Source organism: Tursiops truncatus, chromosome 11, assembly GCF_011762595.2.
Source record: "Tursiops truncatus isolate mTurTru1 chromosome 11, mTurTru1.mat.Y, whole genome shotgun sequence".
NCBI classification, from domain to species: Eukaryota; Metazoa; Chordata; class Mammalia; order Artiodactyla; family Delphinidae; genus Tursiops; species Tursiops truncatus.
The window spans coordinates 46,225,148-46,245,391 of record NC_047044.1 but is presented as its reverse complement, the minus strand read 5'-3'; the positions used below and the strand labels follow the sequence as shown (position 1 = coordinate 46,245,391).

Genomic DNA, 20,244 nt, shown 5'->3' with positions numbered 1-20,244 from the left:
TGGGAGGAGAGGGTGCTTCCACTCATTCAGGGGCCTTTCCCTTCAAGGGTTCTATCTGGACCAAAGAGCACTTTCGTCTTTTATGCTTTAGAAGGTAAATTCCAGTCCTCACTAAAAGTGGAAGATAAAACCTCATATGTCTTGAGTCTCCCTGAACTCAATCTTTCTATTTGGACATTTTCACAATTGTTAACATGGTAAGTAAATTGTCTGATTCATACTAGAGAAGTTTTAGGAGAAAGGACAATCTATTAAGAACCTTCAATTCTTCACATAACGAATGGGAGCTTTTGCACCATGCGAAAGCCTTCTTTACACATTACCTGTGAATGCAGGCAGGAACACAACTTTTATAAATTACCTAGTAAAATGTAGAGCACTCTTGTAACGCAGGCTATTAATCTACAGGAGCTCGTGTGCATCAGAGGCCCAGATAGCTGAGCGCCCAGTGATGGAGCACGTCCCTTCTAGCAAAATGACGGTAACACATCTAACCTGTAGGCCGTGCGTGGCTTCAGCGGTCCGTCACAGAATTTTTGCTGATTGGGATCACATTTTCCACCCAGGCTCTCCATCTCTGCGCCAAGCTTAATGTTAAAACTCTTAGAGTTGCTGTCAGGACTTTCCGCACATTTGCTGGCAAAATAATCAGTCTGGTACACCCGAATGGAGGCATTGTGCCTGTATTCCAGGTAGGAGGGCAGAGGGTGCTGCTGTTCTGGCTTCAGCTCATCACTGCCTGGAGGGAGAAAACCCACAGTGAAGCACTGACTTTCTTGTGACTTCAGTCATGTCTAACCAGGTTTCTGAGGTTACCTCCTCACCCACTATCTCTAGTCATCCCTAGAGTGCAGAACCTGTCATCTCAAAGGATGCTATGAAATTCTCCCAATGAAATTAATTTAATTCACTTTTTCTAAAATAAGCAAAAATTAAAAATAAATAGTGCATATACAAAATTTTATATATGCATATTCATCTACACCGACACACACACACACACACACACATACACTATCATTTTTCTAGGAAAGAAAATACATGTGAACGAGAGGGTGGCTCATGTATCAAATGATAATGTGTCCGTAACTCCAGAAAGTTGGACACTCCCCACTGTGAGAGTCAAGCCACTCGAAAAGGTCTCTACCTTGCCAATAACCATTGTAGCTGAGCGAATAAGGAGATCCCTATGACCTGGGAAATGGGGAAGAGATAAGAGCAATCAGGTCTGAGGCCAGAGCAGTCGCCTCATAGGCACGCTCCCCGTGCCGTGCCCAGTCTGATAATTGCTCCGTGTCCTGCTCTGTTATCTTGAGTACAGCTTAATCCTGGCTTGAATTTGGTCCCTCATGCAGAACACTTCCCAGAACTCTTCCCCTGTCCACCCAGCCTGCTGTGTGTTTTGGCACTGCAAACTCGTTTTGATGTTGGCTGGAGGAAAGCATAATTAGGAAGGAAAATATTATAGAGATTGGATACCATTTACAGTGAACTTTAAGGAGTGGTACTGTGGGGCTTCTTTATGTCCTGGACTCAATCTCAATTTATTAAACTTTTATTGTTTAATAAAATTTGCTCAAAAATGAATGGATCTTAGAAATATTATCCTGTTGGCAGTAATTAAAAGGAAGGTTGCCTTTAGGAAGAGTATATATGCTGTAAATGACAGTTCTGTGAGATGGGTTGTTATCTTAGACCACCAGGGGGAGCACAGCCCATCTCCATGGACATCAATAATTGAAACCCACCTGGCTGGAGCACACGAGGCTGAATTCTGGGGTATTACTTTTTTTCAGCTACTGCCTTATATTCAGGTAGGAAAACACTGTCTTCAGGGCAGCCTACTTAAATTTAAAGTCTCTCTACAGTTAACCTATTTATCTCCAATTAGGATGTGTGAGGAAACTTGGAATGCAGCACTGACCCTTGAAATTATTGAATTAATTATGCATAACCAGCTCCAGTACAATTAAATAAAATGTAAAAATACACAGTGAGAACGAAATACTGTTTAGCTCCAACATTTGTCATGGCAGGTTTAAAACTTCCCACTGCCCACAAATGGGTTAAAATAGTCAAAATAGTCTGGGATGCATAAGAAACTCCAGTGCAGCACCTTAAACAATTTTGAAAAATATAAGACATGTAGAATATATTAATGTCATTCCAGACACAGACATCTGTTTTGGAGAAATAACACACAAGACCTCAGTGGCAAATACACATATGGACATGTGTGTCCCCAGATACAGCACTCCTGCAGATGATTTGATAAATGCTGATGTAATAAGCTCTAAAGATCATACCGGGTGGTTGTATGGAATGTTATTATAAGAATTACCTAGTATTTGCCTGATCCATAAGGATTGGGTAACACTGAATAATTTAGTGGACTAGATAATGAAACATATTATTGAAAATTCAGTAGAGAAAGGAGGAATGCTCTTCATGATCATTTTTTCCCCTCTTTTAAGCTTTTGAATATTTTTGTGAATTGGTGGGTGGTTTGGGAGTGTATGATTGGTGCAGGTATTGAGCCAGGAAATGGAGAAGGCAGAAGAAGCATATAGCTGCTTAATGGCAGAACAAGGGAGCTGAACGGGACTGAATAAGTAGCAAAGACTGAATGAGTCAATACATGCCATGCACTTCCAACAGTGCCTGGCACATAGTACGGGCTCAAGAAATGATGGTTACTGTTATTACTGATGTAGTTGCTATTAATATTACTCACCCATTTAATAATTAAACCCAGCAGATAATAGGCTTTATTGCGGAAAGAACCTTTGAGCAGTTTTCTGTTACATCTCCCTGCATCCAGCAGAGAGAAAGTGAAATGACATAGAAATTCAGTTTTCTTCTTTTAAAAACTTGTCACAAAAGGAGCTCCCACAGTGACTTTTGGGAAAGTAATCCTGTGTCTTACAGCAGAGTTAATTCGTGATCACTTACCGTCAGCCTCTCTCACCACCACTGTGAAGTATTTCACAGCTCCATTGGTGTCGCTGAACCAGCTGCAGTTGAAAGTAAAGTTGATGGAAGATTTGCTAATTAGCACATCCTTTTTATTCACCCGAATATGTGGAGGTGGAGGAGGAGGGCCTGGAAGAAGGGTGGGGAGGGAACCAAGAAGGGTCACAACTATGCTTTTACGTATAAACTATCAGTGAAATGAAGATCTCTACTCACCTACATCAGACTGTGTGCGTGTGTGTGTAATGCTTGGAATCAAGAAAACCTCCTCCTCTCCTGAAGGGAAGCAGGCAGAGGAAGTGATTTGCCAGTAGCACATTAAACATAATGAAAGAGGCAGCTCCTCAGCAGGATTTCCTGGAGTTGTAGCATCAAACTGCTTAAAAGCTCCATTATGGCTCTAACTGTGTCAGGCAAAGAGATGTATTTAAATACTAACTCATTCAGGTTCTTTAAGATCATTTAACTTGTTTGCTGCCAGGATGCGTTACACAGAGAAGTGTTTCTACTTCCCAGAGCCTTTCAGATCCTCTTCAAGTGACAACAAGACACACTAATGTGGGTGAGCCATATGCACGTGAACAGGGGTGGTGGATACCACGGAGAAAGGCACACGCCCTGTGCCCGCCTCCGGGGACACTTACGGTCTATCATGGTGATGGTGCTGTCTTCGACCACCTCACTGCTCATGCCGGCTGACTGCACCTTGATGGACACCAGGTATCTCTTATGGGGCACTAGCATCATGATGTTAAGCAGAGATTTTTCTTTCTCCAACTTTCTGGAGAACTCAACTTCTTGAGTGTCCATTTTCCGGCACTCAATGCTGTACCCATCAAAGTCAGAATCGGGAGGGATCCAAGAACAGGCAATGGCCGTGGAGTTCTGAGGACGGCAATGCAGATTCTGTATCTTGTCTGGCTCTAAAGGAGGCAGGAAGAGACACTTTTCACAACTCTGTGAGACATCCTTTTAGCTCCTTTGGCTCCAAGTAGCTCAGAGACCTAAACAAATAATTCTCAATCTTCATGTGAATTGTCTTTCATAGATGTCCAAGGGGATTTCTGCCTAGGAGACTCCACTTTGAGAAACACTAAACATTAAAATTCTGTCCCTTTAGAAAAATCACCGGGTACCATTGTGACTGGAAACACGTGGGCACTGAAATCAAGTGGCAGAAGTCAGATAGAAGGTGGGGCAGAGTAGCCGAGAGGTGCAGCTTGATCTGCCTGAATTCAAATTCTATTTGCCAGCGACCACTCGTGGGCAGGTGATTTAACATATCTGTGCCCTATCTGTAAAGTGGGGAAATGAAGAATACCTACTTCCTATGGTTACTGTAACGACTCAATGAGCTGAAACATGCACAGCCACCCAGCACAGTGGCTGGCGCTGCTCAATAAATGTTAGTTCTTAAAATGAGGAAAGAAATGGCATTGCTGACGTTTTTACCTTCTGCATCTGGCTTCTGTCCCTGTCTTCCATTTTTCGCCTGCCCCTCCCTGCTCACACGCCATGCTCCAGGGACTGAACTGCTGTGATTCCCCACATATGCCAGACTCTTCCATCCCCCTGTTTCATCCCCCTGTGCTTATGGTCGTTCACTTTCCTCTGCCTGACAGAGTGCCTGACTCAGTAGGGACTTGAATGGCAGCTGATTTGTTCCTGTGAGTGACACAACCATGAGTCTGAAAGAAAAGCAGTCACGTGACCGTGCAAGTTAACAACCAAACCGTGTAGGTTACCCCGTTATATATGCTCTTCTGGGAACTATGTGTAGACCTACTTGGCCCTCCCAGCGGCAGCACCTGTTGCTCTGGTTTGGAGCACGACCCCCCTTCCCCTGACACGTGCTTTGTTACAGGAGTCACTGTCCTCACCAAACACTCGGCATCTGCGTGCTACTGAGCGAATTCCTGTCTCATATCAAGGTCTATAAATGTAAGCTAAGTCACAGCAGGTTAGATGAGGATGATTTAGGAAAAAAAATCAAGCCGAGGATTTTTCAGGATAGAGGAAGAATTGGCCTTTGAGGCAGACAATAATTGTGTCTTTTCAAACATTAATTGCGTGTTAATCTTTTGAGCTCCCTTCAAACCAAGTCACAGCTGAGACCCAAAGACACCTCCTCTTTCAGCTTTGGAGAAATTCTTTGAAAACATCCTGCCTAATCCATAATTCTGATAATTTACACAAAGTATAATATGGAAATTTGCTTTGATCTCTTCCCTCAGTTCCTTGTCTCTCCTCCTTTTCACCTCTAAATCCTGCCTGTTTTCCAAGACTCAGGTTACATCTCCATTCACTAAGAAACAAGTACCTACTGTGTGCGATGTGCCCTTCTAGAGACTGTCAACAGTACAGAAGTGAATAAGATATTAGCTGTAACCTCTAGGAAGGGAGATGAGTCCAAACCAGTCATAATACAAGGTAGAAAAGAGAATGTACCAGAAGAAATGGGGAAGAGGATGCTGTGTGAAGTGACAGACAACTTTCTGCTTCCGGCGTTAGCGGTGGGCAGGAGTTAGCAAAGCCTTTCTCGCAGAGATGACACCTCGCCTAGATATTGGGAGAGGGGCATTTTAGGCAGAGAAAACCACGAACCTGGGCACCAAGGGTGGTGCTGGGAGGAGTGGGAAGGTGGCTGGTGGAGCAGTGCAAGCTGTTCAGCATGGCTGGAGTGTGTTTGTGAGAAATGGGGCACTGGAATGATTTTACATGAGAATTCTCAACTTCTGTTTTGTTTAATCCTCTGGTCTTCTGTTACCCACAGCCAAACCCAATCTGAACTAATGCAACCCTCACAGTTCATTCCGCCATTCCCCGTAAAACTCAGCATCGAGCCCCTCTTGGCGCCGGCTGCTTTCCTCTTGGGCACACCCCATTTGGTAAATGCTTCTCTTAAATTCTAGCATCCAGGACCGAATACAATATTCCAGATGCGATCTGACCAGCCCAACCTCAACTGAGCTCTCGGATTCTAACACCTGTGATTCAATCACACAGCCCACAATATGCCACTGCAAACCCCTCTTGATCTGGCTATAAACTAAAACTCTTCGTTCTTTTTCACATATTTCTCTTGACACACACCTATCTGATCCCAAACTGCTCTTTGGATACAATATCCAAAGAGTTATAATTTTTGTAGCATGAATGTTTGTTGAATTAACAAAACAGCTACTGGCTTAAATTTCTAATTTTCAACTTCGTATTTTATCAATAACCAATAACTATTTGATCTGATCTCAGAAACTACATTTACTGGGTATTATTGAAAAATAAATATTTGGATTGAGGTTCCTATACCAAAAACTTCTGTTTCTTTGAGGTCTGTGGTATTTATCTCAAAATGCCTTGTGTGGGGGCTTCCCTGGTGGCGCGGTGGTTGAGAGTCCACCTGCCAATGAGGGGGACGCGGGTTCGTGCCCCCGGGAGGGTCCCACATGCCGTGGAGCGGCTGGGCCCGTGAGCCATGGCCACTGAGCTTGTGCGTCCGGAGCCTGTGCTCCGCAATGGGAGAGGCCACAACAGTGAGAGGCCCGCGTACTGCAAAAAAAAAAAAAAAAAAAAAAAAAAAAAAAAAAAAAAAAAAAACCCTTGGGGAAGAAACTGATATGTACTTTATTGTTGAAGTATTTTCATCTTTAGAATTTACAGCAGTATGTCCTAACCAGTCCCTCTGTTTCTAGTTTGCCCCTTTCGATCTGTTCTCTGTTCCACCCCCATAGTGACTTTCTAAAATGCAAATTTGATTATATCTCGGCTGAAAATCCTTCAGTGGCTCCAATGGACTGAGGTTCAAAATCATCACCATGGCTCACAAGACATTGTATGACCTGTTTCTCCTAATCCTTACCTATTATCCTCTGGCTAACTAAACTCCTTTCTATTCTGCCTCCTGCCTGGTTTTGGAATCTTTTATTCTCTCTACCTGGAACATTCTTTACTTCTTTCTTCATCTCCACCCAGTGAGTCTTACTCTTTCCTTGGGTTTTTTTTTTTTTTTTTGCGGTACGTGGGCCTCTCACAGTCGTGGCCTCTCCCATTGCGGAGCACAGGCTCCGGACGCACAGGCCCAGTGGCCATGGCTCACGGGCCCAGCCACTCCGCGGCATGTGGGATCTTCCCGGACCGGGGCACGAACCCGTGTCCCCTGCATCGGCAGGCGGACTCTCAACCACTGTGCCACCAGGGAAGCCCTTTCCTTGGGTTTTGATTTGGATGTTTCTTCTTCTAGGAAGCTCCCTTTTATTGGGTCAGATGCCTTTACCCTGTGTTTCTCTAGTGCCAAATACTTCCTTCATCACACCCAAAATGTCTTGTTAATGATAGTACCTCCCACTCAACTGTAAGCTCCATGAGGGCAGAGATTATTTCTTGTTGTTAAAGTTGAATAAATGAACAAATCTATATAGAACTTCTGTCTGAATTCAAATCTAACCTATTTCAGGTAAAAATGTGGATTTAAACCAAGCCCCATTGGAATAAGATGTTGCAACACATACTTCCTCCCCACTTCATCTGAGAATCAAGACATGTCATACTTGTCCTCACAGATCCAAAAATTGGTTTGCTGTAGGTTTTCCAGGAATCACCACTGACAGTCTTGACACTGAATTGATAAGATCTCCCTGGACGAAGGCCATACACGATGCGTCCTTCTGATTTTCTGTTGCTGTAGGGGTTGAAGACTGTGACGGCATCTCTGGGGAACCACTGCAGCTCAAAGTCATCATAGTCTGTCCAGTCCGGTGGCCCTTTCCAGGTGATGGCCAACGATGTGTTCGCAACATCAGCAAATGACATAAGACTGGGAGGACTTGGGGCTGTATGTATGAGCAAGTAAAAAATCATGCAATCACTTCTATGCCATAACATATATAAATAAGATAGCTGAGCGACATCAGACATACGTTTAACGTACTTCATAGGAAGAGGTAATATGATAACATAATAACAAGAGCTTCCATTGACAGTGTTTACTACGTGTGAGACACTGTCCTCAAGTGTTTTATGTACATTTTCTTTAATTTTTATAACCAGAGAGTTTTTACCAGGGTGCTGTGGAGCATGAGCTTGCCCTGAATGGATTACAAGTATGAGAAGATATTTATTCCATCAGATTTGGGGATGTGAAGGCTAGAGTCCACAGACAGTTATATCCAATTGCAGAGAGCCTTGTTCATTGACCCCAGGGTGGTACACAGATACCAATGTTATCTGTGTGTGCCCAAGAAATAAGAAAATTTAGAAAGCACTGATCATAGTAACACAATGATGATGTATATGACTATCCCCATTTTACAGATAAGAAAGCTGAGGCTTAGAGATGCTCGGTGACTTGCCCAGCTTCACACAGGTAAGTGGTAGAGCTAAGCCAAGGACCTAGATCTTTTCACCCAAAGTCTGTCTCCTTCACCCATTCTATCACAGAGCCTTCCCAAGTTCAGGGGCTAGCACATGGTACATCATTACCGATTTTATTTCTTATTAATAAAACCGTAATTAAAACATGCCTGTGGAAGCTACTTCCCACCAACACTTGGCCATTGGCCACTGGGCTTCTTACCTGTTCTGCTCTCCCCCGTGACCTTGTTGCTGAGATCTCCACTATGAGTTATCACACACAGCCTGTATTTCCTTCCGGGAACGAGGCCATGGAAACGCCACTCCGTCAGGTCCTTGTCTTTCCAGTTTTCCTTCTTTGTGCCATTGGGGTTATAGAGAATCAGTTCATAAAAGTCGAAGTCCCCAGAGGCTGGACTCCAGCTGAACCAGAGACTGTCTGTCATGTTTCGATTGGATCCCTTGAGGTTACTCACAGAGGCTGGGACTTAAGAGAAGGACAACCTTTACTAAAAACAAGACAGATAGAAACAAAGGCATTTTGGCCCACAGGTGAAAACATGAGCTGTGTTGGGTGTACAGGTGAGTAGCGCTTATTGTAGAGTCAGATCTTGCTTCTACTTCAGGTCACTTGAGTTTAGGGGCATGTGGTCTAGAGACCTGGCACAAATTAAAATAAAACAAAGCACAAGAGGTGGTGACTTCTGTATGCTCGCTACATGTCTTCTGATAAACATATAAAGTGAAATCTTCAGAAATGGCTAAGACTGGTCAAATAGTTCATAACTTAGGATATAAAAAGCCCTGAAAGTTGTTCATAAAATGTTCCTGCCCCTTCCAGTCTGGCCCATCTCACTTGGCCACCATCCCATAACATCCCTCTCTGGGCCTCTTTACTTCCTCTCCATCCTCTCTTAGGTTCTCAGTTCTCTCTCTCAGCCCTTTCTTCCCCCAAAATCTATACTGATGGAACCTCACTTGGGAAGTGAAGTGTTAACAGTCATTTCTACCATAGTATAAATTAGTCAGGCTGGCACTTGTCCCGTGGGTATGTAAGCTTCATGATTCTTTGGAGAGTGAAGACTGTTGCCCCTTGTTGGAGGAATTTTAAACATTAATGAGCAGATAAGGGAAGACGTGCCTAGGGCAGATGGCCCTGAAGATGGTAACATCTAGGAAATTCCACTCATGGCTTATCCACTGCTCTTTTTCATTCCCTCAGAAGACAAGCTGAGAACTCCTGCTGAGTGACTAAAATGAGCTCTTCCCATGGCTCCTCTCACCTTCGGGCCTCAGCTGAAAAGCCTTCTCTGTCTAAAGGGGTCTCTAAGTCTTGTCCTGCCGAGTCATGCTGTGTCATAACATAATGTTTATTTCCTTCAGAGGATTTAAGGCATTCCAAAATCATCACCCTTTAAAATCTGCAGTCCCATCCCCTCCTCCTCTCTGCTAGTGTAGAGCCCTGTGAGGTCAGGGGCCCTGTGAGTCTTGTTTACTCTCCTAGTGCAACAGTGAGCCCAGTGCCTGGCACACAAGAGCACTCAAAAACAACTGTCAATTAAGAATAAAAATTGGGGACTTCCCTAGTGGTCCAGTGGCTAAGGCTCAGCGCTCCCAATGCAGGGGGCCGGGGTTCCATCCCTGCTCAGGGGACTAGATCCCACATGCATGCTTCAACTCAAGAGATCACATGCCGCAAATAAGATCCGGCGCAGTCAAATAAATAAATAAATATTTTCAAAAAGAATAAAAATTGAATAGAAAAAATGAGATAATGGACTCAAATTATGGAGAAAGAGTAGATTCAGTTTCTTATTTGCAAAACCCAGAGATGTTTCTCTCTCTCATTTTCCTGGAACTCTTGTGTTCACTTCATCTAGTGCTGTGTTTCTGATTCACAGCAGTCTTTGCTTGTTGGCCCCATTTGTAGCTGCCCTTCTTTGGACCTGCTCTCCACTCCATCTATTTCCTGTAGAAAGCTGAAAGGCACAGCTTGAATTGAGCCCTGATGGGTTATAACCCTCGCGTAGCAGTTTGCTGGCAAGTAGAGGAGCCAGATTCATTTTTCTCACTAAACTCTATGAGGTAAGCACGTGTAGGAAACAAAGCAAAAACCAGTGCAAAAACTATTCTGATATATAATCAAAGGTCTGATTTAGGGTCAGAAATTTCATATAAAGGTCACAAATTTCATACAAAGCTACACCCTGGGTAGAACAGGAAACTAAGGACAAATCAAGGAAAAGCCAGTGAGTACTGTGACAATTTCCCTGCTATTCATTACAGCTTGGGTTCAGGTCTTACCTGTTCTACCGAATATGGAAGACTCATTAGACAGCTCCCCACTGTGAGTTACAATCACCATTTTGTACATTCGACCTTGTAGCAAGTTCTGGAAAGAGAAGCTCTGGACTTGCGGGCCAACTTGAGCTCGCTCCTGAAGAGTTCGATCTGGGTTGTACAGAAAGATGTTGTACCATTTGAGCTCCCCCTCTGAGGGGGTCCAGCTGAAGGACAGGTGTCTGGTGGCGTTCTCTGTGATCCTCAGGTTGGTGACAGCTGCTGGGACTAGAAAGGTTGAGGAGAAAGAGAATGAGACTGAGTTTTGGTACAGCCCACCCTGACCCAGCCCGGGGTTGGTGCCTAGATGGCCACACTCCATCAAGCAGCTCAAAACACACCCATCCCTGCCTTTAAGAATATTGACTACATGGAGACCCCAGAGCAAAGAAATCCGAATAATGTGAATTAGCGAGGCTGAAGCCGTTAATGTTAAAAAGCAAAACCACAAGAGAACAACAACAACAAAAAACCCCACTAATGGAAAACTATCTTTAAAGACATTTTTTGCATGTAAAATAAATGTTAGTCTGACCTGTGTGACTAAATGTTTTTCCAGTACTAGGAACTAGATCAGAGACCAGCAATCTATCTCTGAGTGCCCTCTGAGAGCTGAGAAATGACCATTGGAGGGAAGGGCAGTGGGAAGGAGAGACTAGGTATGAAAGAAAGGGAAAATCAGGCAGAAAGAGAAAACTAGATTCAGAGACATGGGAAAGAGAAGGAAGAGGAAAAGCCAAAACCATTTTTTAGAAAAGGTTTACATTAGGATTTTGGAACCTTTTTGGCCTTCCGTGCTACCTGCTGGCAAGGTGAAATGACCTGCTTCCAAACTGTTGGCACAGATGCTGACTGATACCATGGAAGTCTTAAGATGCCAGTGGAAATAGAACAGGACATCTGTCTCCTCTCTCCTGGGTTCTCTTCTCCAAACACTTTCTCAGGCTCTTTTGCTTTTCCCCTCTCCTTACGCCAGATCCTTAAAAGTTGGTATTTCCCATGGTTTCAGCCTTTGTCTCCTTCATATTCTATAACATTAGCGAAACAGTCAGTCTCATTCACTTTATGGCTCGCTATGGCCTGCATGTTTGTGTCTCCACCCCTACCCTCCTGGAAATTCATGTTGAAGCCTAAAGGCCAAAATGATGGTTTCAGGGGGTAGCGAATGGAAGATGATTAGGCCATGAGGGTGGAGACCTCATGAGTGGGATCAGTGCCTTATAAAAGAGACCCCAGAGGGCTCTCTCATCCTTCCCACCATGTGAGGACACGGTGAGAAGATGCTCGCTGTGATCCAGAAAATGGGCCCTCACCAGACACCAAATCTGCTGGAGCCTTGACCTTGAACTTCCAGCCTCCAGAACTTCCAGCCTCCAGAAATCATGTCTGTTGTTTAAGCCACCCAGTTTACGGTATTCTCGTTATAGCATGCTGAACAGACTAAAACATGGATTTAACTAGAATTTTTGTCCAAATCTTTATCTCCAGCTCACTTTTCTGAGCTCAGGACCCCTATTATCAATAACCTATTGATCACCTCTCTCTGCAAGACATTCAGACATCACAAACTCAGTTCAGAACTGAGCCCTGTATCTTTTTCCTTGACACTCTCTCCTCCTGCTTCTCTTATCTCAGTTAATAGAATCATCTTCTGCCAGGTAAAAACTGTAGAATCTTCTTCTGTTCCTCCTTTTATACTCTACCCAGCCACCAAATGCCATCTTATCTAATGCAGGACTATTTCTTGACTATATCTACTATTCTTCATCAGGGCCCCTGCATTAGTTCTGCTTTGGACCCTTATCGTTTCTATGACTGCCATCACCTTAGGACCCCAGTTACCTCTCTGACCACCTCCCCTCACTTTGCCATCACTCACTGTGCTCTACCAATAGTGGTCTCATTGCTGCTTCTCCAACGCCCCCAGCTCAGGTTCTTCGCCTTGCTGTTTGCTCTGCTTCGGGACGCTCTTCCCCAAATACCTACACGGTCCTCTTTCTGACTTCTTTCAGACCTTTACTCAAATGTCACCTTCTCAACAAAACCTTTCAGGACTGTACTATCTAAAATTGTTAGCGTCTAGCACTTGCTAACCCACTTCCTGCTTTAATTTTCTCCTCAGTATTTACTACCATTTAACGTACTACATTTTTTACTTCTTTATTTTCTTCATTGCCTTTCTCCCCTACTAGAATAGAGGCTTCATGACTATGAGGGCTGTTTTATTCATTTCTGTGTATCCAGCATTTAGGATCGTGCCTGGCACACAGTAGGTGATCAATAACAAGTTCATTTATGAGCCTGTCTCCCCACCTTTGGTCTCTTCTCCATTCAATCTATCCCCCATCGCCATCTGATTTACCTTTTTTTTTTAATATTTATTTATTTTTTTAGAAGCATCCATTTTATTTATTAGCAACAACAATTATTATTTACATGCTTAGACTAGTTTATTTAGAATAATTCTGAAGTTGTGGGCCATTTTTTTTTTAAGAAGATGTTGGGAATAGGAGTTTAATTTATTTATTTTTGCTGTGTTGGGTCTTCGTTTCTGTGCGAGGGCTTTCTCTAGTTGTGGCAAGCGGGGGCCACTCTTCATCGCAGTGCACGGGCCTCTCACTATCGCGGCCTCTCTTGTTGCGGAGCACAGGCTCCAGATGCGCAGGCTCAGTAGTTGTGGCTCACGGGCTTAGTTGCTCCGCGGCATGTGGGATCCTCCCAGACCAGGGCTTGAACCCGTGTCCCCTGCATTAGCAGGCAGATTCTCAACCACTGCGCCACCAGGGAAGCCCCTACCTTTTTTTTTAAAAGTACAAATTTTTATTACAGAACGTTCACTCTCTGGCTGAAAAATTTTTATTGTCTCCTTTTATTTATTTTATAAGATGAAAAATAAATTCCTGAGGAAGGCACGCCAGGCACTATCTAATCTGGCCCGAACCTGCCTTTCCAGCCTCACGTCTCCACCATGTAACACACACTTCGGCCACCGCAAAATCTCCCTGCTCCTTCTCACACCTCCCTGTCTTGGCACATGGTCGTCTGTCTGCACTGGGTGTCCTAGCTTTTCTCCACGTGGAGAATTGCTTCATCCTTCATGACAGTACTGAAAGGTCACTTTCAAGAAGACTTCCCAATTCCACCTGACTCCATGCTCCCCTTGATGCTGGACATCCCTCTCTCACAAACAACCCTTATCACAATGTGTTGACATTATTTGTCCATGTGTCTGTCTCCCCCAATTGTCAGTCACTTCTTCCAGGGCGAGAAGCATGCCTAACTTAGCTTTATGTCCCTATCGACATCAAACCCCTTTCAGACCTGGGTGCTTAATAAATAAATAATCAGTTAGACCAGTGGTGCTGTCTGAATAATGGCCCCCAAAGATGCCCATGTCCTAATCCCCGGAACCTGTGAATATGTTACCTTATGTGACAAAAGGGACTTTGCAGATGTGGTTAAGTTCAGGATCTTGAGATTATCCTGGATTGTCTGAATGGTGACCAGTGTGATCACAAGAGTCCTTAAAAGATGGAAGAGGGAGGCAAGAGAGCAGAGAAGGCGATATGGTGACAGACACAGCGGTTGGAGTGAGGCCACTGCTGCAAGGAATGTGAGTGGCCTCTAGAAGCTGAAAAGGGTGAGGAATGGCTTCTCCCCACGAGGTCTCTAGAAGAAACACAGTCCTTTTGCGACCTGACGCCTTGATTTTAGCCCCATAAAACCTATTTTCAGATTCTGATCTCCAGAACTATAAGATAATAAATCCGTGTTGTTTGAAGCTGCAAAGTTTGTGGCAATTTATTACAGCAGAAATAAGAAATGAATAGAGCCAGTTTTGATGCAAAATCTGAATTGGAGTGTGGTGGGCTGAAAGCTGTGTGAATAGGCCGACTGGCGGAAGTGGCAAATCACGGTGAATGTCCCTGCTGTGTCAAGAAATATATATCATCTCCCAGTGTTGCTTCATCCCTTTGGCCCTACAGTTCTTAAGGAATAGCAAGACAGGGAGGTGTTGTACGAAACAACAAGCTGTGCGAATTACCTGTCCGGCCTTCAGTCTGGGCTTCCTTGCTAAAGAGGCCTCCACTGACGGTTAGGATCTGTATCTTGTATTTCTTTCCTGGGGTTAGGTCTTCAAATTTGTGCTGCTTAGTCGTGGCTGCCTCTGATGTGTTACTTAGGAGGATCCCATTTTCACTTAGAAGCAGGATATCATATCTTTCTGCCACACCAACAGCTTTCTGCCAACTTACTATTAAGGAGTGACTGCTGTATGCATTGTCTGCAGTTATTCCCTGGACGGACGCTGGGACTGCAAAGAAAAGAGAGGCCAGTTCCATCACTTAGGGTTAAGTAACCAATTGAGAAAAACTTCCCTAAATCAACTGCAGATGGAAGATGATGCCTCATGGTTGCATCATTGACACTTTCCATGTGCCCTTAGGAGAAAGTATTTCTTGGCCTGAATTATCTGTATAACTGCTTAGATTCTCTTTTTTTTTCTTTCTCTGATTTAGACGGATCTTGAAGTCAAACAAGTAGAAAAACTAGTGGAAGTGACACTGATAAATATGCAGAGTGATGCATATCGATGTATCTAGAAAGTGGAAGAATGCTGAACAAATTTACATTCAATGAATACAGTTTGGATGACTGAATGGTGTTGCTTGTTTAGACTTTCATTCCCAAGATTAACTCAGGTCAAAGCTTTAAGCCTTGACCTAAGCAGTAGCATATAACAGTGTTTGTGCTACAGCTCCTGATGTGAGAGGCCAGATAGTATTTGTTAATAATATTTTATGTCCTAAACTTATAGTTTTTCTCATTCTACATAATATCCTTAAGAGATCTCATCCACTCCCATGGTTTGAATTGTTAGCCATGTGGTGATGACTCCCAAATTTAAACTCTCAGTTCAGATCTCTCATCTATTTTTGCAAATGACATCCCTCTCTGGATGTTCCACAGACACCGCCCCCCCAACCCTCAAGATGCCCAGACTGAACTGCTCATCTCCCTCCCACCACCTCCTCATTGCCCTTTGTTGGTCCAAGTCTTGGTCCAAGTCTTGATCCAAGCCAGAAACTTGTCACACTCACCTTTCTACAGAATCAGACACGAGTCTTGTCATTCCTGTCTCCTAAATCTTACATCTCTTGGGTCTTTCCACTTCTCTCCTTCTCTTCCTCACTAGCCTAGGACACTATCATCTCTCACCCACAGTACTGCAAGTCTCTTGTTTCCTCACTTCCCACTGTTTCTAACTGTACACAGTGTCTGGCAGATTCTCATAGCATGCCATGCTGATGGCCCTTTAATCGCTATCCACAATTCTAAACCCTTTAACAAGGCATACAAGGCCCTTCGAAATTAGGTCCATCTACCTACTTGGCCACATGGCTCACATCGTTATTCTAGCATAAGTAGTGTATAGCTCCGCAAATGTGCCATGCTTTCTCTTCCGTCCAGGCCTTTGCTGTTCTGCTGGAACCAGATCAACACATACTTCACCAGGATAATTTCTTAGTATCTTTTAAAATGTTACCTCCTCCTGGAAGCCTTCCCTGACTCTTTTTGTTTGCTCCTATAGTATCCTGACATTACTTTTATTTTAGCACTTATCATGCTATACTTTAGTTGCCTTTTACCTGACTCCACTATATCGTAAGCTTCTTTGGTCAGGGGCTCTATCTTGCTGCTGAATTCCCATTTTCTAACATAGTGCTTGACATATAGTTGGAGATATACGTATATGAAACAGACACAGAGAAGGGCACAGTACAGAGGCCCATGCCCCACAACTAAATAAGTGGTCATGAGAACGGAAGACATCTAGTACATATTGTATCACAGTAGAGAGAGCATGACGCTTGGAGCCAGACAGACCTAGATTTGAATTATAGCTCTAGGTCTTATTACATGTATCCTTGATAATGTTTTATAAACTTTCTAAGCCTTACTTTCCTCATCTATAAATTGAAGATAATGATCTCTACCTTGTAGTATGGTTAAAGATCATTTTAAATGCCTGGCATTTATAGTGGTGCTGATAGCTTATGTTTGTTTTGAAAGTACTATGTGAATAGTGATATTAATATAAATAAATAGATACATTATTAATTCATCACAAATGAAGTAGATGGCATAGGTGTGTTTTTCTTTAAAGAATTTTGAGACAGGGGTAAAACTTTGAAACACGCAGAGTTAGAGAATCAACTACTATATCCCTTAGCAAGTATAAAAATCTATTCACATGATTTCGTTTCTAATTACCTTTCATTTGTTTTTGAATCACTCTATTCAGAAACAAAAATGCAAAGAAAAAAAATATGAGAAAGGCTCTTGAAACCACATTGAATTGTACGAACTTAGTGGTTTTGAATTTGGGTATTTTCCATTTGTGAGTGGCCAAGCCCATCCGTCGTCCCATTATGGAGAACTATTTGGCCCTTCTCCAGGGGGACGCTTACCTGTACGCCCGAGCGCATCTACCTGGTTCTTCTGGGACCCGCTGACCGAGGTGATCACGATCCGGTACTGCTCCCCAGCCTCCAGCCTGTGGAACGTGTGCTCAGAGACAAGCTTGGGGACGGTCTGAGACTCAACCTTTTGATTCTGCCTGAACGCTGACACCATGTAGGAATCCACGTCCCCTCCACCTGGAGTCCAGTTCACCGTCAGGCTATCTGTCGCCCCGTTGGGAGAAACGTGAATATTTTTGACAACACTAGGAACTAAAAAAGAGAATAAATTTAAAAACCATCACTTAGAGAATGAACTGTGGAAATTTTCAACTAAAAGTTTCGTGCTTCCTACCTTTTGGCATCTACTGAAAAAATACATATGAAAAATATTGGTATCAATCTACCATTTTTCTCTGACTTTTCTGCTTGAGCTGAAGTTGATGGGGGAAGTTTAGAGGGACATCAAGGCCAGTGAGTGGAAATGAAGAATGCCAGTTATATAGTGGGCGCTAACTAGATTGACTTGGTCCAAATCTTGGTTTTCTTATCTACTAGTTGTGGGACTATAGGCAAACTGCTTAACCCTTGTAAGTTTCAGTTTCCTTATCCGAGAAACAGCAATGATAATAATAGCGACCAGCCCACGAAATTGTTAGGACTGAACAAAATGTACATATAAAGTACTTGGCTGTGTGTCTAGTTCACAGTAAACTCTTAATAAATGTTAACTATTACAGCAACACTCCTAATAGAGTTCCAAAGAAGGACTATCCAACCAACCAATCAGGTTATTTATATTTAATCTGTAAGCCTCACAGGCAACAGCTATTTATATCAATTCAATGTTATTTTTCAGAAAGCTTTTTTTTCTCCCCCTACATCATACTTTAGTTTTGCTAAACCAGCTCGGACAACATTATTGTCACTATCAAGATAACCTTCTCCCTTCTTGCCACCCCCCAACCCCTTAGCCCTTTAAATCCTCAACCAAAACGCCTGGCTACCCAACATGCTAAATACACCACAGTATCTAGTCAGGTTCTAGAGCCAGATTTCCAATTACCTGTGAAGCCCTCAATGAAGGCTGACTGCTGTACATCTCCACTGATCGTCAAGACAAGCATTTTATACTGACGCCCTGGTGTGAGGGAGGTGAATCGATACTCAGTTGCGGTATTGACAAGGTGAAAAGGAGGAAATACTTTCATATCGTTGAAGAGCAGTTGGATCTCATACTGGTCGACGTCCCCATCAGCTCGTGTCCATGTCACCTGAAGGTCCTCAGTGCTCCTGTTGTGCAATGTGAGATCCTTAACAGCCTCCGGGACTATGAGAAGACATTTCAGGGAAGTGACTGATCAGAGTTTACTACACAATAATTTATGAATCACATTCACAGAACTGGCAAACATCTCCCTTTCCCGAATAAACCACTTCAGCTACTTCATGCATAATTAAACAAGAAAAATTGGAAGCAACTATTACAATTGTAATTTTTTTTCTGGCATAAATCTTACATGCTAAGTATTGGTAGAATATAATTGTAAAATGAGTTTTGATCTCAATCCTAGGATAAAACAAGACATCTAGAACTTTAAATGCCACAATGCAGGAGGACAGGGAAGAAAAATGAGAAACTTGGTGTTCCTGCTACCCCACTATGCTTGCTTTCATCTGCCAATAAATATTCTGTAATTACAGGCCATGGCTTGGCTGAACGATGTTGGCTCCAACTGAGACTAACTGGGAATGTAATTTACTGATCAGTAAGCAGAGAAAATTCAAGGTTCAGATAAATTATTTACTCGATGACCTTCAAGTCCCAACCAACTACCAAATTTTGCAATCTTTCCACTTACTTGTTCTTCCATTCCCTTGTTCACTGGCTTCATATTGTCCACTTTTTGTAGTAACAGTGACACTGTACAACCGTCCAGGGACTAGCTTAACAAATATACACTCGTTTTCAGACTTGGGAATGCTTTTCGTCTGAATGAAGTTGTTTTTGTTTTTAATGGTGACTTCATAGTGATCAAAGTCTCCAGTGGCATGTACCCAGGATACCTTTAAATAGTCGCTCCTGGCTGAGTTGCTGATACTAACTCCCTGGACCTTGTCAGGCACTGCAAAAGAGAACAGAAAACAGCTAGGGATTTAATGGTTCTGAGGGAGCAATTGATCACAGATGACAACACGGGACGATAAAGGAAAGTGAGTAGATTTTTACTGTGTGCATTTAAAAGAAAAATCTTAGACCTTCAGATCACAAATTTCTGGAGGGGAAAGACTGTTATCAGTTTAATCAGTTTGGACTGATTAAATGGATCTCTTTACAGACCTGATGAATTAATTCTAATCCTGCTCTTAGCCTACACAAAGTGTCATGTACAAAACGGAGCATTAAACATAATAACTGATGATTAATATGAATGATGGCAATGATATTAACAATTCCAGCATACCTTGGTGACTCAAGATATGACACTAAGTTACCAAGAAGAGTATACACAATCCAAAAGAAAAATGGAAGATGAGGAAACACATATGGTAACTAATACATGAAAAGATGTTCAACGTCGTTGGTGATCAAGGGAAATGCAAGTCAGGGCCGTGGCACAATACCATTTTACATCCATTTGGTTGGCAAAACTAAAAACTTGATAAAACCAAGTGTGAGAGAGGATGCCCATCTACAGGAGATTGGATGAATGAAATGGTATATAAACACAGTGAAATACTATACAGCAGTCACAATTTTTCTTAACTCAAAACACAAAAATATGGATTTCGCCCTTAATATCAAAACACAAAATATGGATGAATCTTATCAAGATAATACTAAGTGAAAAATCTTAGTCCCCAAAGATTACATACTGCATAAAAAATACCTTTTTTTGTATTAAAACAACTAAAATTTTAAAAATATAATTTTAGGATTACATAAATAATAAAACTGCAGGATGGAAGGCAAGAGAGAAAAATAAGAGTGAAGATGATGGTTACTTTGGGATGGACCAGTGAGGTGTGAAATACATGATCTGATATAGATTATTATCAAGTCCCTAGCTTTTATTTTGGCTAGTGGTTTCTCAAGTACATATTAAATTACTAAAAA

At 42.7% G+C, this 20,244-nt stretch overlaps 1 protein-coding gene across 4 annotated transcripts in view; it reads right to left on the bottom strand.

Moving 5' to 3' along the window:
- The window catches only part of PTPRB (protein tyrosine phosphatase receptor type B), a 117,113-nt gene that overhangs the window by 34,332 nt on the left and 62,537 nt on the right, over window positions 1–20,244 (bottom strand). For all 4 annotated transcript variants that reach the window (XR_012324601.1, XM_019918603.2, XM_073789227.1 and 1 more), the window contains 10 exons: window positions 18,989–19,252; window positions 18,193–18,456; window positions 17,136–17,399; window positions 14,708–14,977; window positions 10,627–10,890; window positions 8,546–8,809; window positions 7,521–7,802; window positions 3,618–3,896; window positions 2,953–3,102; window positions 496–739 (listed from right to left, as the gene is read on the bottom strand). Coding sequence is in view for 3 of the 4 variants with exons in the window: in XM_019918603.2 (XP_019774162.1) it covers window positions 496–739; window positions 2,953–3,102; window positions 3,618–3,896; window positions 7,521–7,802; window positions 8,546–8,809; window positions 10,627–10,890; window positions 14,708–14,977; window positions 17,136–17,399; window positions 18,193–18,456; window positions 18,989–19,252 (2,545 nt within the window). In the remaining variant the exon portion in view is untranslated. The remainder of the gene's footprint in view (window positions 1–495; window positions 740–2,952; window positions 3,103–3,617; window positions 3,897–7,520; window positions 7,803–8,545; window positions 8,810–10,626; window positions 10,891–14,707; window positions 14,978–17,135; window positions 17,400–18,192; window positions 18,457–18,988; window positions 19,253–20,244) is intronic.